Below are 17,571 nucleotides of genomic sequence, written 5' to 3'. Positions count from 1 at the left end.
CCGTCCGGCCCGCCCCGCTCCGCCCCGGGGCTGGGCCCCGCCGAGCTGCGGGGCCGGGGCCGCGGGCTCGGGGTCGCGGCGGCTTCAGGGGACGGCCCTGCCCCGCAGGTGCGCTCCGTGCGCACTCGGGTTAGGCCGGGTCTCGGCGGTGGTGCCTTTGAGTGTGTGTGACATCAGCCTGGTGCCAGAACGGGGACAGGTCCGTGGGTGTGACGGTCAGGACCATCCCTTTGGGGTGTTCCCCAAGGACACTGAACACTATGGGCGCGTGTATTTTTGTATGTCTTCACATTTTGACAGGCAGTTTTCCTTGTGGACTGTGCATATGAGAGTATTATTATAAAAAGAACCTGTAACTGCTGTCCAACTGCTTGGCAGGTGAGCGTGCCCCCCCCCCCCCCCCACCGAAGCCCAGCCAGCCTGGCAGAGAGGGGGAGCAGCAGGCTCTGGCCCAGGCTCAGGCTCTGGGCTGCGCTGGGGTGCACTGGGGTGGACAGGGTGGAAGGGGACAGAAAACCTTCACTGGAATGAGCTCCCGGGCAGGAGGAATCCACTGGCAAGGACACGTTTTGCATCTTGCTCAGGCTCTGCAGTGACACCACCTATGACACTCAGCCAAGCATTAAAGCCTTTAAAATGTGACTATGGCAGGTTTTCTCCCAGGTGCTGTAAATCTGTTTTCATTACAGCTTTATTCTTCTAATTCCTGTGAGATTTTCCTGCTGAACACTGTGTCTTCAGAATAAAACAAACAGCTCTGAGCAGTGGGACGTCATCAAACCTACTGACTGGCAGCACCACCCAATGAATTTGGTGGTAACCTCTGTGCAAGGCTGGAATAATGTAGTGTTTCTAGCTTCCCTGCCAAGTGGCTGAGCTCTTTGACAAAGAGTTCACTTATGTCAGCTGTCTTTTCCAGTTCCAGTCAATTGGTTTGCAAGCAGAGCATGAGGATTTCTGGCTGACTGGTTTAGACATACAGGCTGACCCTCATCCTTGCACAGTCCAGAAAACTTTTGGAGAGAGCATTTTGGCAGAAGGCAAGATTGGATCTCACAAAATTCCTCCCAGTATGTAAATTTGATGCCAGAACTTGACCTGTACTATCTTAATAGAATAATGTCAGTAATGATAATAAATATCTGTTCATGTCTTACCTGTTCTTATCTCCCCACTAAGACTGCTGGGCAATCATTTCAGTTCTTTTATTTTTTGTAGTAATATTATGTGCATTATTATTATTATTATTATTATTACAATATTGTTATTCATATTATTACTAATATTTGTACAATATATACAAATATTTTGGCTTATTTTTGTTCTTCCTTTAAACATTAATTAAAATGGCATGCTCGCAGTGAGCCCAGTTGGTTCTCCAAATATCAAGGCAATACATTTCTTATGGCTGATCCCTTATGAGTAATTTCTTAGTTAAGTTGCCTTGAGTGAAGCTGTGCTGTCCACCCAGCTTAGGAGCTGGTCTTTAAAATGGAATATGAGGCAATGGCATGGAGGTGAGACTAATTAATTTTTCTTGCAGAAATACTTCTTTACTTATGCAAAGTTTTTATCAGATTGCTGTCGCACGTTTAAGTCCCATTCTTTCTCTGAAACACGGGTCAGTGAAACTGAAAGAGCTTGTGGCTCGTTTGCACAAAGGTGACTTTGACCCAGTATGAAAAAGGAGGAGTTGTAAGTCAAGAACTGATCTTTAACATGCAGCAAGGGCACGTGCCTGTGAGATTACATGATCTCCTTGTTTGTGCAAAGTGACTGACGTGATCCCAGCTCCATGTTGCCTATTATTTTAGGGTCAGTGTTTTGTATTATATGGTTGTCTACATGGCATCAGTAAGTTGGCTTCAGCTGCCTGACCACTCCCTCTTTCCCCAGCACTTTCATGGAAAAAGAGATTTATCTCACAAGGCCACTCTAGGGACAAAAGCTTTCAAAAAAGGCATTACTGTGTGACCTTTTTTCTTGGTAAATAAGGAGTGGTTACTGAGAAAGCACAAGCAGTTCTGAGAGTTTATTTTCTGTTTTCATGTATGTTTACGTAAGTGTTATTATTTATCACTTGTATTTCCATGTGTTGCCCTTAGCTTAGGGATAGAAGCTGAAGCTTGAACTCAAGTCCTTTAGAATCTTCACTTCTGGGTAGTGGCTGTAGGCTGGGATGAGTTCAGGACTGATTTTCTACTGCTCTGCTCCAACACTGTGGGACAGTAACTCTGCTGGGCCAGCTGGGTCTGGGAACACAAACCCAAAGGCAGCCTGGATGCAGCAAAATCCAGTCCCACACATGGATCAGGGACCCAGAAGTGAAAATAGAGGGTTACTATTCTGGGGCAATGAGGGGGAGTTTCAAAAGTGCCCATAACTTGATCTACATACTTGGTGGATCTCAGGCTTCAGGTTAGTTACCCTATAGTATAGTAGTTAGCATACCTGGCTTTCAGCCAGGTTTTTGGGTATGGGATGGTTTAGCTTTTATCCCTGGTGGTGTTTAAGGACAGGTTGGACTGGACTTTTAGCACCTGGTATAGTAGAAGGTGTCCCTGCCCATGGCAAAAGGTTGCAATGAGATGGGAAGATCTTTAAGGATCCTTCAAATCCAAACCATTCTGTGATTTTATGATTCTGTTTAGCTGCTGCTGCTCTGAGTGGGAAATATACCTCAAGACAACTTGCTGATTTGGGCTATCAGTGGCATTAATGTACCTAAATCTTCCACCTGTTTTTGAGAATGGAAATAAATCAGTATGAATTCCCCCCTAACACCTAACCTTTCTGCTACTGAAATCAGTGCTGGATAATCCAATGAATTCTGTGGCATGGAACAAAACCAGAAAACTGGACAACTCCTACATCAGAAAATCCTATGTGGCCAGAAGTGAAACCAGCAATGAATACTACATTGTTGTTTTCAGGCTCCAATATTTGTTTTGGATATGTGCATCCATATGTAGGAGAATGTTCCCAGCTATGTTGTGTTTTCCTCTATCTGTCTCTGTGTGGCACTGGTGCACTTTGAAAAATTCTTGAAGATTAATTAAAGATGTGGGATTTTGATGAATTCAACTGCTGTGCAGACATTTATATACTACTGTAATTCCATTTTACTCAGTGCATTCCAAAAACTTTGCAAAACTGCTGAATACTCCTGCCTTACCATTTATACAATTTGTACATTTGCATTTCTCATATACACAGCCAAAGCAATTATAAGCTTCTGCTGCTGTTGCTTTATTGACTTCATCATGTAAAAGCCTTTTTCACAAATTGTTTCATGACTTGTACAGTTTGCAAGATGATTCTTCATCCAAAAAGCTGAGAAGTAACAGCAGCATCTCCCATCACAGCCATGCATGTGTAAGGTAGTCCATATTCTCTTCTCTTGTATGAGTCAAAGGGAAATCTGGTTTTTCAACATTTTTAGAGCACATAGAAAATATAGCCTGTCTGCTACATAGCCTTTATATATTTTATATATTCTATATATGTTTATATATGTTTATATATATGTTTTTATTCCTAAGTATTTAGGCAGAGAGGGTCACCTAGGGTGATTTTTACAAAGAATTAGCACAAAACATGAGCTGCTTGAGCTGTCATATGTTGTAAATGGCTATTAAATACTGGTTTATAATGGCCTTCTTCTAGAGTTGAATTTAACCCCAAACTATGACTGTTTCTGTATGGAGTATCTGGTTTCAACAGAGTTCCACCCAAGTAGAAGAGGATTCAGAGGATAACTGGAGTTCTGCAGTTTTTCTGCCTTCTGATACTAAGTGTTTTCTACCTTTGGTAGATAGTTTATTATGCTGGACTCCTGGTGTCAGAACCCATCTCTTTCATTTGCCCATGTTTACTTTTGATTTACATCTTTTAGCCACAGTTTCTCTGGAAAGTAACACACTCCCAGTGCAAATAAACTGGAGATAAAGACGTACAACTTGACGAAAGAGGGGTAATTTTAAATTTCACTGTAGGAAAGAAGGGATTTCACCATTACTTGCATGACCTAAAATGACTCATTCAAAAGATAAGACAGCCTGTTTAGATCTTCACTTGGTTTGGTAAATGCTTATCACTACCACACCCTCTACTTTCTTAACTTGTTTACATGGATGTAGAAATATTTCTAAACATTTCCTTTAGCAGGTGATGCTAAAGCAGATGATATATATGAAAAGCTGTCTTTTGTGGGAACAGTAAGAACTGGTCTTATGGCAATGATTCTTTTTTTTTCTTTTTTAACTACCCTTTAGGTCAGACACTTGACTTACTGTAAATTTCAGACAAGTCATCTATTATGTAGGAGAAAAGCTGTGTATTTTAACTTTGTGCAGTATTTTAGATAGATCTTGTGTATAAATTTCTCCTAAGGATTGTAGTGAAGTAGGACAAAGAAAGACTCATCAGACAGGAAGTAATTCAGCCAATGGCCTGTATAGCTTAGTTTAAAACTCATCACTTTCTACTGTTGGAGAGTCAATAACAGCTGGTTGAAACACTCCATGTTTGTTAGACTGACCGTTTGCAGAGGGAACAGTGTAAGCTCTTTATACTCTACCTACTGAGAAGGGAAGCAAATGAAATGAAAATGTCTCTTGACAATACCCACTAACTTGGACTAGTCACTTTTTCAGCTTTTTGTCTGCATTTCCCTTCATGTCGTTAAGCCCAGCGCAGGTGGAAAACCAAGAAAATAGATCATTCCTATTTTGAACTTAAATCTCAGATGAATCTGCTGCATCCTACTGCAATAGTCTCTAATAAAAATCCTGGTTATGGTGAAATTACAGCGCTGGAGTTTGCTCCCATGCTTCCCCCAACTTGGCCAGAAAGCTGCCACGGTGGCTGAAGATTCAGAGGTTCTGTAACCAACTTATGCAAGGTTGAGGAATTGGCTCCTTGTGGTGTGATGCATCCCTCTGCTAATTAAAAGCACATGTCCACACAAGGAATGCAGCTCTTCAAATGGGAACTTCATGTAATTATGAAAGCAGTAGGAGATAAGAATAATTGTTTTCAGTTCCAGATATCCTGTCTTCTTCAGCACTGCAGGAAGATTAAGTGAAAGTCAAGGAAGGCAATAACGAAGTTCACATGCACAGCAGGATAACTGATGTTGACCAAAGCACTAGTAGGATCTAATGGTGTTCAAAGAAAATTCCTTTCCATATTCCCAGCCACCAAAGAGATTTCTCACAGTCGTTATAAGCACATGCATTTCATGAGCCTGAATACCCACAGAGTGGCTGGTTTACACAGCTATCAACCAACTGGGCTGTAAACTGTGTTCATGAGAGGGGAGCTACAACATTTTATGTGAAATTATTTGCTTCTCTGGCTTAACTGGCTTTGGGCTCCTTTTGGACTCCATTCCTCATCACAAAACACATACACTGCATGGCATGGTAAGGACAATTTATAATATATTGAACATGTTGAAAGGGCACTTTTTGAAAGTGCCTGTGTGTGGGCTTAGGGATAAAATAAAAGGAAAATTCAGTAGAGGGTTAGGGAAAAGGTAAGAAAAACGAAGTGAATAGGGAGCCCACAATGGTTGTACTTTGCCAGATTAGTGAGTCACTGTTTGCTGTGCTGTTGAGGCCCAGGAGACTGTTAGAAACTCAAAGGAAGCCATGAAGTATTGCAAGTGTGTTTCAGTCGGCAGAGCAACAGCATTGCTCAATTTAGGAGCAGAACTGCTCTCTCAGTAGGCGCCATGAGTTCCAGAATCACACACGCTTCTTGCTTATCAGCCCAGCTTTGGGGCTGCACTTCCCTCTAAGCAGCTGTGTTTAGGCCCCTGGGAGGAGATTTTGTCATTTAGGGCAGGTCCTAAAGGGGAGCTATCACTGAAGTCTGGCAGTCCAAAACTGTGAACCTGTAACCCCTCACTGCAGCTGTTGCTCAGCCCTGAAGTTTCCTCAGCTGTTTGCCCTGAATTTCTACAGGTGCCGAACATGCTGCTCCGGGTGTGTCTGGTCCTTCTTTCCTTACATCCTTGTTGAGCTCTGCTCAGAACACAGCAGGACCTTAAAAGGCAGAGGTAGTCAGTCATCCCTTTTTTAAAAAGGCCAGAGGGATGGTGCCCAAGTTGTTTTAAACCCTTCAATGCCTGAGTGCTACAAATCCATCCTTCTAGGGGAGAGCACACTGATCTCTCAGCACTAGAGGAGACCTCATTCCCATCACTTTTTATTACAGCTTCTAGGCTTCACAGCAAGGAATAAGAATTGCATGAGGTCTAGCAGAGTGCGTGACTTTTTTGCCTGTTGTTAGGGCATTTATTTGTACAGAAACATGAAGCCCAGCTTCGGTGCCTGTTTACGTGTATTAGAATAGCTCCTAAAAATCAGTTTCGTGAGATATCTTATGTAAAACTTTCAGTATTTTATGTAATACTTTCAGTAATGAAGTTGGCATGAAAAAATAAGAATGTACTACTGGAGCTGTGGATGGTGTAAGCCTGAGAGGGAGGTTCTCTGTCAACATAGGAGGATCAAATACTAGACTGGAAGGACCAGAGAGGAACTGATGTAACAGGGATGGGGTGAAATTTAGGTCATGCACACATGTGCAAACAGCAAGAATTTCTGATATTAAGTGAAAAATGAAACTGATGCTGGAGAAAAAAACAGACATCCTGAACAATCAGAAGAAAATTATGAAATGTTAGTATTTCTAGTAGGCCAGGAAAATACTTGCACTTCCATGGAAGAAGTTGGTAAGGCATCTGAAAAAAATGATTGAGAATAAGCCTGAGAGAGTTTAATTTCTCCCTCTTAGGGCGTTAGAGGGTTAATTGCCAAAAGAGAGAGTAGCTGCTTCAGCCAAATGTTTACTTGTCCATGTATAATTGTCTATGAACCTATTCAGCTAAAAACAAGGTTCCTAGATATCAACAGAATAAGGCTTGTATTCTCCAACAGCAGGAGTAGGAAACCTGGTTGTTTTCGAGGTGGAACTTGTCAAGTCTAATAAAGATATTACAGACACGTCTGCCTGTATTGGGAAGGACCAGGCAATGGTCTGGGAGATCCTGCCTAATGAAGATCCCCTCAGATCCAGTTTGTTTGTCATTTCTGCTCAAATGCTGACGTATTTGATGGGAGCACCAGCAAGTGGGGGGAAAAAATTGACAGTTTCTTGCATAAAGCTGTGGAGCTTTTCCAGAACCTGGTTGATTTGTCTGGAGGAGATGAACCCTTGGCAGGGTCTCCGTCACTGGGCAGTTCTTAACAACACACAGGATGAAATCCTGGCCCCTGTGAAGCTGATGGAAGTTTTGCCATTAATTTCTGTGAGACCAGGATTTCATCCTGGAGTCAAAAGTACATGCATGCTTTCACAGACAGAGTGGCTAATTAAATACATCTGGTGTACTGTTCTTTTATCAATCATTGATAAAATAGTGTATTTTCAATATGAACTTTGGTTTAGCTTAACCGCAAAGTTCAAACATGTCCTTTTACAAGACTTAAAAGCATAATTTGTCTGCTTTTTGTCTGAAGTAACAGAAATCATGGTAAAAAATTAACACACACCCACACCCATCTTCTCCAAACCCCTGTAGTATTTGATGTGCTGCAGAAATGAGTAATTAAAGCTTAGAAAAGCCAGTTAAAATATTTCTAAATGATACATAAAACTTTATCCTCTAAGAATGCCATCCGAAGCTATGTTCCTCCTCCTTTAATTTCTGAGCAGTTGAGCTAGGAGTTCATCTGGATTTCGGGAGGGACTGTGCTTTCAAGTGACCCAGCACGGCCACCCAGCGAGCTCAGGACAGGTACTGACCCTTACCCACTCTGCTGCAGCCGGGATGTGCCCGAACAGCCGGCACGGGGCTGGGCGCGCAGGAGGGCAGAGGGGGCTGCAGGGGTGGGGGGGGGGAAGAAGAGGCTGCGGGGGGGAAGAACGAGCTGCGGGAGGGAAGAAGGGGCTGCGGGGGCAGTCCCTGCAGGACGCTCCCCCGGCCCCATGTGTGAGACTGCCGCGGGCAGGGCGCGATGCGGAGCCTCCCCTCGGGCTGCCCCCGCCGTGCGCATCCCTGTGCGGGCTGTGAGCACCGCGGGGCGGAGGGAGAGGCCCGGCCCCCGGCCGGCCCAGCCCGGACACCCTCCCGGCCCCCCCGCCCAGCGCGACCGTCCCGCTGCCGCCCCGCCCGCCGCAGCTCCCGCCGCTGAATTTGCTCCGGTCCCTTAATTGCTTCGCTCTCACCGAGAACTTTGTTTACAGTCCCTTGTGCGGCGAGCTGCATCCCCTCTTATGCTGGCTGCGGGCTGGTGGCCGCCGCAGTCCCGCCCGGCGGCCGGGAGGTAAGGCACGGCTCGGCTTCGCTAGGCACGGCTCGCTATGGCACACTAGCCCATGCTATGGCACACTGGCCCAGCCTGTGGCAGGGACTGGCACGGCTCAGCTCGGCACGGCACGGCTCGGCTCGCTGGCAGCCCCGAAGCCGCGCCCCCCGCCGGCTCCCGGTGCCCGCGGGGCTCCGGCTCCCGTGCCCGGCTCCCCGGGGTGGCCGGGGCTGCTCGGGCTCCGCTGCGGCACGGGGCTCTCCCCGCTTACAGCAGCCGCGGGGGCTCGGCAGGCGGAGCCGCTGGCGGTGCAGGTCGGGTGTCCCGCGGAGCGCTGCCTCCCCGGTACCGCAGGGCTGTAGTGCACAAGGCTTTCCCCGCCTGCTCGCCTCTCTGCTCTCTTGCAGAGGTACTCGGGAACGGGCGTGACACGGAGGATTTTAGCCCAGGTGTGTGTGTGGCGTGCAGCAGGCGCTTTTGAAAGTTCTGCAGTTGGCACATAACAAAGTTGGTTTGTGGAGGGGTTGGATTGACTCCCATCCTACACCTCGGCTATGTGGGGAAAACGAAAAAGGTGCGAGAGTTTAAATCTGTTCATGATTTCACTTAAAAACTTGGTGAGAGAAACTTACTGCATCCTGAGGCAGCTGGTATGGAGGCAATGTGTTCTCCTATCTCTGTAGCTCAGGGCATGGTCCTGGAGTCTTGTAAGTACAAATTCTGGTTGTGTATTTTCCAGAAGCATTCACCTGGGGCAGAGCTGCGGGATTGTGTTGAGGATTACTATATTCTGTTGAATTCTGAATGAACTCAGGCTCTCCTCTTGGGACAGAAGGACTCCTTAGGCTATTTTCCGTAGTTACTTTAATGCATAGCCATAGTGTGAAGTGTGAGCATTATGATTCATTGGGATTTTACATAAGCAAAAAAGAGTGCATAAAGTATTGTGTAAGATAGAAAGAGTCTGGTCCAGAGCTTGAAGGCGGAAAACTCAAATGTGTCCCACTGGTTATAAGTAAAATATGAAAAAGAGGAAAGGGTTGTAGTGGCTCTTTGCCCTTGCACAGAGATACTCCATATGTGGGAAGCCTCCTGAGAGAGCACCACATTGAAATGATTCAGAGTTAAAACGATGAAAGCTTCATTTAGAGATTTCACGTGTTTCTGCTTCTCAGTTTTGTGGGGAGAGAGGGAAGGAGAAGGGAAGGAATTACATCTCTAAGAAGTTGCTCTGTCAGAATTTTTTATAAAGACATTAATTTAAAATAAAAATATCTAAACTGTGTGCAGTCAGGGATAAATACAAATAAATAACTGACAGAGCAATTAATCTTTTCCAAGCAAGATGCTGGCAGAGTGGCTTAGGGGGCACAATTGCACTGGGAAGAGCTTTCAAACAAATGTAACCTTGCTGGAATCCAAGTAGAAGTTGACTGCAAGCACATTTCAGAGGTCTGCGTTTGTTTTAATGAAATCTAGATTATTTATCTGAAGTCAGGATTTTTTTTCTGTATTTCCCTCCAAACTTTTCAGAAAGTTAAACTAATTGCTAGGTCCTGTGGAAAAGAATAAAATCAATGAGATAAACAAGTAGACTTCCTTATTATTAGCTAACTTCAGTAATCAGCTGAATATACTTTGGCAGCATCACAGGCTTATTCCAAGGATCTTCTGGAGAACAGCAGCAGTTTGTGCCGCAACACAAAATGTTTGTGTTTGTGAAATGTTAGCAGGGTCTAAATAACTTAAAAACAGAAAATCCCTTAAAATGTATCGTTATACAAACTTACTCTCATGAATTTACTCTCATCCCCACTTACGACTCCTGCTTCCATGTTGAAATCATCTTCCGTGATCATGCACTTCTAGAAAGGGTGTCACATAAGACTAGCAACATAAATCTGCTGCTTCATGAGTTTTACCCAGCTGCCTGGTGATTTCACAGCTGTTTCTGCAGTTGATAACAATTTCCATCGCACTGCTTTCTGCAGAGTTGTCACTGCCCTGCTGCAGGGTTTGCCTTGGCCCTCTTGGAGTTTTTGAAAATTCAGTAACAGAAATGAACAGCAGTAAATATAGTGGAGTTGTGTTTATTACAGAGAGTTCTTGTACTGTGTAAGTCTGCCTTTTTTTTTTATTCTGAGTCTTTGGGATTATATTACTTAGGTTTTCTAATAGTGGAAGAGATCTAACAGTTGTTTTTAGTGGTGTGTTGTCATAGTTCACATAGGAACAGGGAGATGGAATGATTTGCTCAAAGAAATTGGACACTTAGAAGAGTGTGTATTCTGAATCATTATTCACACAGGTGAGGTGAGCAATAGAAATTAAGTTAAATAAGATTTTTATCTGCAGTATTTCTTGTGCATTGATTTTTCCTGCCTGGCTCTTTCTGGGGACTTGACTGGGTTATGATACTCACTACTGCGACGTCACATCATCAAAGGAAAATGTTACATTGGGCCAGAAATGGGTGGCTGCTTCCAAGAAAAGAGGCAGAAGCCACTAGGAGTGCCAGAGGGAGAACATCTCCTGCTTTGGTTAGGTTAGGAGCAGGAGTCAGCCCACAGCAGAAGCTTTACACTCATGACTTTTATTCTTAAGAAGCTCATAAATATTCAACAACTTTTCTTGTAGGAAACTTCCAAGCTAGAATATTGTCACCTCCAGTTCATCATTCAGCAACATCTGACACTTCAAAGCCTTGAGCAGATCTTTCTGCCTTGAATTGTCATACAAGACATCTTCAGCACTCTTCCTCTGCTTTCTGAGCCAAGGATCTTTTACCATGGATTTCTCCCGGATCTGGTAGGTGTGCATGCTGATGGATTTAATGTCTTTTTGATAAATCTAAGCTTACCCTCACTAGTGGCTAAAACTTTTCTCTCCCCTTATCCAGGGTTAGCCACAGATTGCCACAGAAGCACATTCTTCCTCCAACTCAAAGTAGCTCCTTAAGATAGTACTTGTGGTATGATTAGTGAGAGGATGCTGGTGTTGCTGGGTATCTTTGCCTAAATTTCTTACCCTGAAACTTGAACCAAATCACCTGTTGGCTTAAGTCAGAAGTGACTTTGCTGGCAATGAGGATCCAGAGCCCTTTTTTCTATGGCTGGATACCTTTGCTTACACTTCAAATAGGTTCTGTTGTTTATTTCATTTAATAGTATTTCAATAGAGGGTTGTTTATTTGTTTTATATGAATGCCTGCCTTCTTACATCCTATTCCAGACAAAAACTGTGCTCCTCAGAAATTAACAGATATTTTGCCATTGACTTAATTATGATAGATTAGAATATTTATTTTTATTCCTGTTAGATTTGACTGTATAAATATATTTCCTTTCTTCATAAATCTCTGTACAAGAGGTCTAGGAGATTTTCATGCTCATTGAAGATGTATCTGAACCAGAGGGACAAGGACTTTAGAGACAGGAGTAAATACATTTTGATTAAAGGTTAACATTTTTTCAGAATAATAATGCTTATTATGGACTTCTTCAAGTTATTTGGCAGTTTCCCTATTTCAGTGACTGTTAGAGTACTTGGACTTTTAAATAGTTATTACAGTATTTGAGCCAATAGACCTTTTATATGCAAAATATTTAAATTTTTTTCTCCCTCAAATTTGATAATAAAGTGTTACACTAATTGAATGGTAAGATCAAAAAAAGGTGACATTTGGGGATCACATTCCTATGTTATGCTGAACTTCTGTAACATTTTATGGATAAGTAATGCAGCAACATAATGGCACCAGTGTACATCTCACTGCTGGGTCAATCACTGTTGAAAATGCAGAACTTGGGCTCAGATCCACATGGGAACAGATTGATGACACTTGAGAGCAAACCCATGGCTTTCCTGGGCTCTTTCTGTCTGATTTAAAAGGCATTTAATCATACATTATGATTCAAAGAACAAAGCTACCGAACCTAGGAGAATTTAGGATATCTAAGGTGTCAGCACAGATATATTTGCTTTGTCTGAACAAATCCCTTTCCTGCCCTTGGAGATACAGAGTACTCACAGAAACAGGCAGAATCATTGAATGGTCATGGTTGGAAGGGACTTCTGGAGGTCATATGGTCTGATCCCCCTATTGCTCAGCACCTAGGCAATGCTGCCCAGGGCTGTGCAGATGGCTTTTGATTATCTCCGAGGGTGGAGACTCCAAAACTTCACTAGGTTCCAGTGCTCAGTTACCCTCACAGTAAAAAAGTTTTTTGTGATGATCAAATAGAGTGTTTCAGTGTGTGCCTGTTGCCTCTTGGGCTGTCACTGTGTGTGCTTGGGTGTGTTGTGTGTGCTCAGCAGGGACAGGCTCTTCTGGCAGGGCTGAGCCCACAGGCAGCTCTGCACAGCAGATACAACAGGGAGCTGAGCACTCTTCCCCAGTGCAGTAGAACAAAAGCTTTGGCAAACCAGATCTGGGCTTTCCTTCTCTCTTGAGGGTTCAAGGGGACTTTGTATACAAAAACTCTGACTATATCTAGCATTTAGCCTGTTTGTGCCTGTATTTTTTCAAAAAAGAGTGAAATCCTTTTTCATGTAAAACCCACAGTCAGTTGTAGGAGGTACTGAGATATAAAACCAAGGGCTCTCCACAATGAACGAATATATCTTAGCAACAAGGGTGGAGTGGTGGGAAAGGAAAAGGAGAATACAAGTATCTGGCAATTAACTTCCTAGTCACAGATGTGAAGGTGATAAAAGTGATAAAAGCATTACTGCATTGCCAACGCTCTTCCTTGTTCTCTGCGTATCATGCTGCTCATGAAAGCAAAAGCGGCACAGCCCACACCAGAGTGGTGGAGGAGTCCTGGGAGTCCTATCCCAGCAGGACAACCAGTGGTTCCCAGTGGTTCCCCAGTGTCCCAGTCTCTGGAGTGTGTGTTGGGGTGCACTGAGCTGGGTCCAGGACAGCACATCTGTGGCAGCCTCGGTGTTGGCAGAGCTCACTGCAGGCCCCAAGAGTGACCCCACATCACCAGAGCCCCGGAGACAAGGCTGAGCTCTGACATGGCAGCCTGCAATGGTGGAGAGCTATGGGCTCCTCTTGCTCTGAGCAGGTGGACTCTGATTATTCCCTGGGCCCAGAGCCAAAAGGTATTTGTGTCCTGTGCATATGCAGTCAAACTGTGCATGCTGTCAGGACTGAGAGTGTGTTTACAGTCTGGAAACAGGAGGAAAACAACCTGCTGTATCTGAGATGAGTGAATATGATGGTAAATCTCCCTCCCACAGTAACAGGGATGTAATTTCATGTATTTACAAGAGACCCATTGCTTTTGCATGAAGCCAGTGTAAATAGCAAGCTGTCAGTCTGGCACTGATATTCCTGTAACTGGAGGTTCACAAGCCTTGAGCTGAGCCGAGTAAATCTGTTTGCATCCCCACTCCCCCCACATCTACACATTGTCATGACCATTTGAATTTTTTCCCTAAGTAGCACTTGCACTGAGAAAGAGCTCACTGTTCATCCTGGCTTTTGCTGGGCTAGTACTTAACCATGTTATTGTGATATGCAATGGAGCAAATCTGTGTAATGTGTTGTGTGTAAGTGTATAAAGAAACTGTGTGAAAAGTCTGTGAGCGAAAATCAAAACAGTATGTGAACTTCACCTCTTTGTGAGAAAATGTAATGCCATTGAAATCTAAATTATGTCCAGAAATACTGACTTTAGGATGTAACTTAATGTAGGATTTGGCCCACAACATTTTAGTGTTGATGTCTGTCTTAGTCTGTGACTCTCTTATTTCCAGAACTTACATACATATTGTTGAATACTGTAGGAAATGATTCAGATCCTTCACAATCAGTCGTGTCACTGTTGAACTTGTGCATAAATCCTTGTGAGGTCTGAATGTCTGGTTGTTTGTGATCCCAGGGGGATATTTCTGTGTCCCCATTTGTCTTATAAATTATTGGTAATTATTGGCTGAACTCATGCTCTTCTCTCCACAGTGCAGCACGTGCTCAGCAGAGCCTGCTCTAGCCTACGAACGGGCCGAGTCAAGACAATCAAGATGACAAACGAACCTATCAAAGAGATCCTGGGCACCCCAAAGCACCCTGATTCTGTACCCACAGAGAAGAGTAACAACAATGACTGTGTCATAACCACCATTCCTCTGGTCAGTGAGTGCCAGCTGACAGCAGCCACGGGGGGAGCAGAGCTCTCCTGCTACCGCTGCACCATTCCCTTCGGCGTGGTCATCCTGATAGCTGGCATTGTGGTCACTGCCGTGGCATACATCTTCAACTCCCATGGATCCATCATCTCTGTCTTTGGGCTGGTCCTCTTGTCCTCAGGACTCGTTCTGCTGGCTTCCAGCGCCGTGTGCTGGAAGATCAGGCAGCACAAGAAGAAAGCAAAGAGGCGGGAGAGCCAGACAGCACTCGTGGCAAACCAGCGAACCTTGTTCGGTTAAAGGCAGCCAAGAGAAGGCTGGACAGAAGGCAGAACCTTTGTAAGTCAACTTGGCTATTTATCAGTAGGAGAGACTGCAGGTTTTAATTTAACTGTGGAAACAAACTGAAATGAAAATGGAATAGATTAAGAAATACTTGTAGCAACTCCGCAAGTGCTCCCAATGTATTTCTTACTGCAGACTTGGTAGTGATTCTTTCCAAGACAGAGGAAACCCCATTTTTCCTTTCCAGAAAACTGCATCACATAGCTGCAACCATCCTAACTGCGTTCTCCAACATGCTGATCGTGTTGGAAGGGGAGTGTGTGGGAACTGAGAAAATAATTTCAATTGACTTGAAATGCCAGAGGTCTCCTTAAAACACTGACATTTGACCAAGGGAGAAATCATAGCATTTGAAGTGACTACAAGCTTATGGTCAGAGTATCTGGGACTTAAACTGTAGCTAAAAAAAAAAAAAAAATAATAAAAAAAAAGGCAATAAGAACACATTGCAAATTTCTTAATAAGCTGATTCTTATATTTTATGTAACTTCCCCCTCCCAATACCTGTGGTACTTTCCCCCTTTTTTAAACCAACTAATATTGTTTTTGTTTCACTATTGAATAGAAATCCATAGAAATGTATAATTATGTTGTTTAACCTAAATAATGAGGTATGATCATAGCTTAAAACGTGAGACTTTTTTTGTAAATTAAAGTGGTCAGGTTTAGCACTTTTGATTATTTTGTTATAAAATTAAAAAATAAATTTCATTAAAATAATATCCAGTGCTGCTAGAATTTTAGAAAATATTTTTTATTGCTATCAAGATAGCTTGTATCTTCAACTCTCACTGCTTTATATTTCTGCTTTTGTAGAACAACCCCTGTGACAAAAACTGTGAACACATGTACTGCTGATCTCTTACAAAAACCTCTGCAGCCTGTGGACTTTGGCTTGATAGTCCAACCTTCTGCAGCTTGATTAACAACTCTGTTATTGAAAAATCATAGCAGACAGTTCTGCAGACACTCACTGTCACAGTCAGTTTGAGACATAACTATTAATAATAACTTGTGGAAGCAAAGCTATGTGTAGTGTTTGCTGACTGAGCTTTGGGATTACAAATCCTCATGAAAAGCAGGTGCCAGGTGTCCCCCGCTTGTGGTTGAGGTGTTGATTCTGTAACTCTTGTGTTGTAGAGGTCTTACAACTTTTCTCAGTTAATGCATTATTGAGAGGCTCGTCCCAAATTGAAGCAAACTAGAACACGATTTCTCTTTCTTGAAGGACAAGTGGTGCTGAGCTGAATCACAGGTTTGCACCCCAGTGTGTATGAGAAGGCAGAGGGGCTGCATGGAGCCCTTTCTATTTTTTCTCTCCTTTATTTTCCCCCTTATTTTCTCCAGACTCAAAAGGGCTGGGTGTGATTTTTGCTTTCCACTACCAAGGTGAGACAGGCCTGTGTCTTCTCTTCGCCCTCAGAGCCTCTGGCAGCCGGGACAGTTTTGGTGATGCTGCTGCAGAGCCCACTGCCAAAGAGGTCCTGCAGGGGGTTCCTTCTGCAGCTCATCCTGGATCCCTATGCTTCTCCTGCTGAAGCCACACAGGAATTCTGGCTTAGGTGCCACCATTTCCTCTGCCCTCCATGGTTTAAGATTGTTACATCCATAACTTATCCCTGGATTTGCAAACTGCACCTTGTGTTTTAAATAGAGTGAGCTATATGTGCAAGAGGGGATGTTTGGGGTCAGTATTTGCGTTGCCACACTCCATGGTTACCAGACGCTATAATAAAATCACTTGCATCAGAGGAAAGCTGACAACACATTTTAGCACTTCCATAGCCCTCACTTAATCACGGCAGGAAGCTTTCCTGCTGCTAGGAGAACATGTTGCGTCACCAGAACATCTGACACCGGTGTCCAGTGTCAATCACTTTGCTTAAGGTCATTAAAAATATTAGGGTGTCCCCTTACGATGTACAGGTTTTGCATGAGTGACAATTCATGGGAAATGCATAGCATGATAAATAATGGAACAGGTGGACTAAAGTGGTGTCTTTCCTGTTTAAAATGAGAGAAGTGATTGACATCAGCAAAGCTGGATAAGCTAAATAGAGCTGTTCATCTTTTTCCCTCCCTGGGAACACAATAGTTTTTCTGACTCCTTCTTTCTCCTCCCCATTTCTTTTTTTGTCAGTGGAATTTTGGGGGCTGCTGAGGAGAGATCTGCAGGGGCTGTAGAGATGCAGTGATTTCCACTAAGTGTGTGGCAGTTTGGCTCTGTGGTTCCTAGGCTGAGCCCAGAGCAGGAGCTGCCCACTGCCCTCTCCAGAAGTCTTTCCCACACAGGGAAATCATCTATGGTATCACTATGATACAGCTGAGCTTGCTGTGAAAGGAAGGGAAAGGTACAAGGTGAGGCTCAGCTCCAAGTCAAAAAAGAAAAGCCAAACTCAGTGGAATGGAGACAACAGGGGTTTTGGAGCAGTTTTTTTTTCAGGAAGGGTAAACAAGAGTGAGTAAGAATTGCTCTGCTACTACTAGAGATGATTTCCCTTTCTGTATCTCTGCTCTCTTTGACTTTTTCAGTGCATAGGCAAGGACACGGCAGAGTTCCTGGACCACCCTCTGCCTTGGTAATTGTGGGCTCCCGGGCATTACCCAGCCTGTGTGCAGAGACAGACACATTGCAGTGATCCTGGATGTGATCCCTGGCTCAGCAAAGCTTCAGGCACACCGTGGTCTCCTGCAGTACCACCTAACTGGACAGGCTGGGAGGCCTCTGGGTGAGAGGGGCTGCTGAGCTCAGCAGCATCATCTGTGTCCTTTA

At 44.0% G+C, this 17,571-nt stretch overlaps 1 protein-coding gene across 3 annotated transcripts; it reads left to right on the top strand.

Annotated features, from left to right (window-relative positions):
* Window positions 1-38: 38 nt before the first annotated feature.
* On the top strand, window positions 39-15,518 carry TMEM100 (transmembrane protein 100). 3 transcript variants are annotated; one of them, XM_053994770.1, is made up of 3 exons: window positions 39-129; window positions 10,956-11,126; window positions 14,287-15,518. In XM_053994770.1, the coding sequence occupies exon 3, from the start codon at window positions 14,349-14,351 to the stop codon at window positions 14,751-14,753; it is 405 nt and encodes a 134-aa protein (XP_053850745.1). In that variant the 5' UTR covers window positions 39-129; window positions 10,956-11,126; window positions 14,287-14,348; the 3' UTR covers window positions 14,754-15,518. The 3 variants fall into 3 exon arrangements, with proteins under 3 accessions (XP_053850745.1, XP_053850744.1, XP_053850746.1); XM_053994769.1 differs by lacking the exon at window positions 39-129 and adding an exon at window positions 8,199-8,336; XM_053994771.1 differs by lacking the exon at window positions 39-129 and adding an exon at window positions 10,609-10,626.
* The last annotated feature ends 2,053 nt before the right edge of the window (window positions 15,519-17,571 follow it).

This window comes from Vidua macroura, chromosome 19 (assembly GCF_024509145.1).
Source record: "Vidua macroura isolate BioBank_ID:100142 chromosome 19, ASM2450914v1, whole genome shotgun sequence".
Lineage (NCBI taxonomy): Eukaryota > Metazoa > Chordata > Aves > Passeriformes > Viduidae > Vidua > Vidua macroura.
This window is presented reverse-complemented; position numbering and strand designations above follow the sequence as displayed.